We start from the raw sequence: 6,000 nt of genomic DNA, 5'->3' as shown, positions 1-6,000 counted from the left end.
ACCTTTGGGGGTCAGTTGTTCTTATCCACTAGGGAATCATGTATCTATGATACACCAATACAGAGCTTATTTGGATTATTTAAAGGATCCTTCCATCCAAGCAGTAGCTTTGATGGAAGGATCCTTTAAATAATCCAAATAAACTCTGCATTGGTGTCCTAGTTACAGCACAGCACATACACATTGTATACCATTGTAGATATAACTTGTCCTCACTCACAATACACATGGGCTAGGAAGGAATGTGGAGATTCCTCCAACAGCTAACGAGGCACAGGTTACATATAGTGTATTCAGAAAAAACGGAAACGGAAGACTGTAGTATTGCCTATACCAACCGATCATTTCAGCATTTATTTTCTAACCTGTGGTGGAACAATGATAAGTGGTATTTGAGTTTGTCAAGCTTCATGTTTCTCCACTTGATCCTTTATAAATTACTGATGTCCAAAATCTTACATACTTCTCTGTATAAAGGCACCTGACCCAGTGGTGGATGGGAAAGGGGGTGGATACAGCAGTCTTGCCATCAAAAGACGGTGGAACATTCTAGGCTTTCTGTGTCCGCCTGTGGTTTTTGCGGGTCTTCTTGGACATCGAAGGCTTTGTCTACGATGTATATTTGGCATTCAAGGGGGATTTCATTCCTGTGTTAAAGCAAATGGGAGAGCTTTAATATAAAGAATGAGATTCTGGTAAGTTCATCCTAAACTGATACACTATATTACCAAAAGTATGTGCAAACGTCTCCAAATTATTGACATTTTAGACAATTGTGCACCTCCAACCTTGTGGGGAAGGCCATTTTCTGTTCCAGCATGACTGTACCCCTGCTGCATAAAGACATGGCTTGATGGGTTTGGTGTTGAAGAGAGCTTACCCACTGAAATTGGGGAGAAATTAAAACATCGATTGCAAGCCAGGTCTTCCCACAAACGTTCCTGACCTCGCAAATGCTCTTCTGGCTACATGGTCACAAATTCCCACAGACACAATCCAACATCTTGTGGAAAGCCTTCCCAGAAAATTGGAGGCATTGTCTGGTAATGTAGCCTGGCCAATTTAGGGCCCTGACGTTTGCCCTAAATTGTTGGCATGGACTGAGGATTGCTAAGCAACCAGAAGGCACTGAACCTCTGTTAAGCACTACATTAAAGCCCCGAACACACAAAGAAAATATCGAATGATCTTTTCTGCATGCTAGTCTCATATCGAAGGTGAAGAGGTTACTAAAGTTACAAAAATTCTTGTTTCACAGAATAAAAATTAGAAAGTAATGTAATGTATTGTATTTTCATACTGTACTGATTAAATGAAAATTTTATGATCTGATATCGCATGAGAAAAATCTTCATGCGTGTCCCTTCTAGTAATTTTGGATAAAAGCTGTAAAACTAACGATCAGATTATCGTACGATCGCTTCGAAAGTGGTATTTTCATGATTTTCTGATCGTGTGTACTAGGCTTAGTTGAGGACGTTAACCAAGAAACGTGTCTTTGGTGTTACCAACAAATGTCTATTTAATACTTCTCATGACCCTTCCATGACCATCACTCCATACTACCAAGGGCGAATCTGATACATGAAGGTTTTTTCTCTCCACCCACAAGCACTACCAAGAGTGAGTGTGCAGATATCCCAAGAACCTCATTACTTGCTGCTCAACTGTGTCTGGTAATGTAACCTGGCCATCTATGCCCCCTGACCTTGTTTTAAACAGTTAGGCAGGGGTACGTAATTCAGATGCAAATGACCCAGTGTACAACCAAGATTGATTGTACAGGAATCCAGAGAACCTGGTTACTTGCTGCTCAACTGTGTCTGGTAATGTTCTCCAGGCCACCTATGTCCTATGACCTTTCTTTCGAACTATTAGCCATGCATCAAGAATTTCTAAGCAGCTAGGAGGCACTGAATCTCTGTGAAATACCACATTAATGGGCAAAGTGGTGTATTAGCTATGGAGCACGTCTACGGTGTTACCAACAAATGTCTATTCAATATTTCAGATGACGTTGATCCCTCCATGACCATCCCTCCATACTACCAAGGCCTGCTCTACCACTTGACCCCCAGAGGATTTTTTTCTCACCACCTACAAGCGCAACCAACAGTGAGTGTAGGAATTCTAAGAGCCTCATTACTTGCTGCTCAACTGTGTCTGCTAATGTAACCTGGCCACCTACACTCACCAACCACTTTATTAAGTACAGCTGTTCAATTGCTTGGTAACACAAATTGATTTTCACGCACAACGATCTGTAGGGTTTACAGAGAATGGTCCGAAAAAGAGAAAATATCCAGTGAGCAGCAGTTGTGTTGATGAAAATGCCTTGTTGATGTCAGAGGTCAGAGGAGAATGGGCAGACTGGTTCCAGATGATAGAAAGGCAACAGTAACTCAAATTTCTCAGAGGAATGTTTCCAACGCCTTCTTGAATCTATGCCACAAAGAATTAAGACAGTTCTAAAGGCAAAAGGGGGTCAAACCCAGTACTAGCAAGATATACTTAATAAAGTAAACAGCCAACCCAAATACTCCTGCGCTTGGGTATGGACTCAACATAAGCTGTAGCCAAATCACGGATGTCCTGGAATATGCACTCCTTGCTCAGAGGACCAGGGAAGTCCAAATGTACTGGATGTGAAGAAAACAAACAAGAGGGTGCACCGGTCTAGTGCATTACTATGAAAAACATTTATTAAAACAATAAAAATAGGTATTGTACTCACAAATGACAATATTGTTAAAGGCACATCATGAAAAAGCAGCACTGTCCAATCCACACCATGTGTCTGTCCACAATGGGAGCCCTGGACTTCCAAGAAGCCAACGCATTTTGAGGACTTGCCTCTTCCTCAGAGCCACACGCGATATGGTAATAGCCAGGGGCGGACTGACAACTCATGGGGCCCCCCGGGCAATAGGGGATCATGGGGCCCCTGTGTCCTTGCCCAAACTCAAAAAAGCCTATGAAAAAGGTACCAGGGGCATCTCATGGGGCCCCCTACTGACCCCGGGCCCTCGGGCAGTGCCGAGTTTCCAAATGGTCAGTCCGCCCCTGGTTATAGCCTATGTTGAGTCCATCCCCAAGTGCAGGAATATTTGGATTGGCTCTGAGGAAGAGGCAAGTCCTCGAAACGCGTTAGCCTCTTGGAAGTCCAGGGTTCCCATTGTGGACAGACACGTAGTATAGATTGGACAGTGCTGTTTTTTCGTGATGTGCATTTGGCAATATTGTCATTTGTGAGTACAATACCTATTTTTATTGTTTTAATAAAAACATTTTTATGGTAATGCACTAGGCCGGTCCGCCCTCTTGTTTGTTTTCTTCACATCCAGTACATTTGGACTTTCCTGGTCCTCTGAGGGCAGCAAGGAGTGCATATTCCAGGATATCCGTGATATGGTTATAGCCTATGTTGAGTCCATTCCCAAGTGCAGGAATATTTGGATTGGCTCTGAGGAAGAGGCAAGTCTTCGAAACGCGTTAGCCTCTTGGAAGTCCAGGGTTCCCATTATGGACAGGCATGTAGTGTAGATTGGACAGTGCTGTTTTTTCGTGATGTGCCTTTGACAATATTGGCATTTGTGAGTATAATACCTATTTTTGTTGTTTTAATAAATGTTTCTTAGGGTAATACTTCATAAAGTGGCTGGTGAGTGTCTTTCTCCTGACCTTGGTTGGGGATGGCGTGTATTTCATACGTCAGACTCAAATGACCAAGAGTGACTGTGCAGGAATCATGAGAGCCTGGTTACTTGCTGCTCAACTGTGTCACATAATGTTAGCCTGGCCACCTTTGTCCCATGACCTATGGGCTCTTATGGGCATGTAAATGGTTTATGAGCCGTGCAAAACAAAGTGTAGAACCAGGAATCCTGAGAGCTTGGTTACTCAACACTCAACCGTGAGTCGGAGAGGCTTCCCAGAGCAACCATGTTTAAAATAAGAAGCTCATGGGGCAGACTGTTAAAGTCACAGGAACCCAGCAAACTAAAATAGGAGGTTTTGTTGTTTGATTATTGTATCTTTTTATTACAGATAGAGTTCTTTTTTGTTGCACGGGTTTTATGACGCTCTTTTATATTTGTTCAGTGAAATGGCTACAGTGGACTATTTTTAAATGTTAAACAATGCCATCTTCTTCAAACAATATTGAATGATGTAGATTGAACACAAGCCCTCTCTTGCCGTCTCCCATGGATAATAGATGTTATGTAACTTATAAGAAGATCACAGATGGTTTTTAAATAATCTAAAGCTGGCCTGCAGCTTTTTATCTTTTTCCTCTATAGTAAAATGCTCAGTTGGCGGAAGTGATTTTATTATGAAGAGATGGGACTAAAGTGCGAACAGAGGAGGGGGGAGCAGTAAGCTCGGAGATGTATGAAAAGGGCCTGTGATATTAAATAACATTGAGTGAAGTGAGACATCTTTCCAACGGCATTAAGTGAAGTATTACTTTGAAGGGTGGGGGAAGGGGGGGTGGGTTATACAGTCTGTGCGCTCATACAAAAAGATTAGATAAAAAAAAAAAATCTTCAGAAAATGGGTCAGAGCTTAAAATTGTCTTCAGATTTAAGGTGGTCTACTTTTGGTGCACCTAGTTTGCACTTTGAAGTTTAATTTCTTTATATATTGCCTTTCCTGAGCCCTAAAAAGTGGAGAAGGGTTAGAACTCTTGATCAAGCTGCAGAAGACTGATGCCACCATTACAGCCCTGCCATTGGGTGGTCATGACACAAACTAGTGCTAGCGAAATCTCCAGTTATATGAGAGACCTACCCAGGGGCGGACTGACAACTCATGGGGCCCCCGGGCAATAGGGGATCATGGGGCCCCTGTGCCCTTGCCCAAACTCAAAAAAGCCTATGAAAAAGGTACCATCTCATGGGGCCCCCTACTGACCCCGGGCAGTGCCCAAGTTTCCAAATGGTCAGTCCGCCCTGGACATCTGGACCTACCTAACTCACCAGGTCCATGCAAAAGTGGAGTTGGCTTTCTATGTGTGTGGACGTCACTGGAAGTTACTGGGAATTACTACAAACCCCGCCCCTTTTCTTTCTTACAACTAACCATCCCCTGCTTACTAGCAGCAATAAAAATTCTAATAAATTGAAGCAATACAGCTTGGTCACCCCTGGCCTGTGACTGGACAGTGAAGGTGCAGCAGAATACTGATCAGCTCATCACTATTCTCTCTCCTCCTGTCAGCATGATTATTTTCATTGCATGTACCCATAGTACACCTGACTGGCTCCCAGTTCTGACTTTCCCTGTCCAAGTCTGAGCTTTGCTGTAATTGGTATTACAAGGTGCCGATACCAAATCAAATTCTGATACTTACACTAGCTGCATTTAAAATATATATTGTATGATGAGCTAATGAATGCATGATTGGTGTATTTTGCCTAGAATTCAGCTTTAGGATATAGTTCTCAAATACCAGGTTTCACCGGAATGTTGCACTGCAGATGTGTGAAATTGGAGCTCCTGGACTATATCAAAACTTTGTAAATTTCTATTTTACATCTAAAACCCTAAAAAACTGTTATAGATCATATTGAATGAAATGTTCTGAATGTCTCCAAAGGCTATACAATAAAATAAGAAAATACATAAAATTCAATAAAGTCATTTCCTGCTTCCAGATCACAGTTTTCGGCAATAAAACCGAACTCCAGCCAAACAATTTTTTTCTATTGCTTCGTTTAAGTTTTTTGTTGCTGCCCTTGTCCTTGATGGGGACATTCTTCATTATTTCCTGTCCTGGGGATGGCTATCACTGGGACAGAGAGTGAAGTAAGATCACCACAGCCTTATACAGCTTCTACCTCTTCCCCTTCCTGTCCCGAATTAAAAAAATTTAATAAATAAGCCTAGATTCATCTTAAAATTTCAAAGCCTAATACCCCCAAAATTTTAAAATTTTGGACAGATTAACACGTCAAAGCCTAATCCCCCTTTCACATTTTTTTTTCTAATTTTGGATAT

The 6,000-nt window shown here is 42.0% G+C and overlaps 1 protein-coding gene across 2 annotated transcripts in view; it reads right to left on the bottom strand.

The window, feature by feature from the left end:
• Positions 1-322: 322 nt before the first annotated feature.
• Positions 323-6,000, bottom strand: part of RGS11 (regulator of G protein signaling 11) — a 146,342-nt gene continuing 140,664 nt past the window's right edge. The window contains exon 19 of one of the 2 annotated variants that reach the window (XM_089658258.1): positions 323-647. In XM_089658258.1, the coding sequence (XP_089514384.1) occupies positions 530-647 (118 nt within the window). In that variant the 3' untranslated portion in view covers positions 323-529. The remainder of the gene's footprint in view (positions 648-6,000) is intronic. The other variant, XM_089658259.1, reaches the window with a different exon arrangement.

The sequence above is a fragment of the Staurois parvus genome, unplaced genomic scaffold (assembly GCF_062004578.1).
Source record: "Staurois parvus isolate SC_StPar_1 unplaced genomic scaffold, SC_StPar_1.0 ptg001060l, whole genome shotgun sequence".
Classification (NCBI taxonomy): domain Eukaryota; kingdom Metazoa; phylum Chordata; class Amphibia; order Anura; family Ranidae; genus Staurois; species Staurois parvus.
This window is presented reverse-complemented; position numbering and strand designations above follow the sequence as displayed.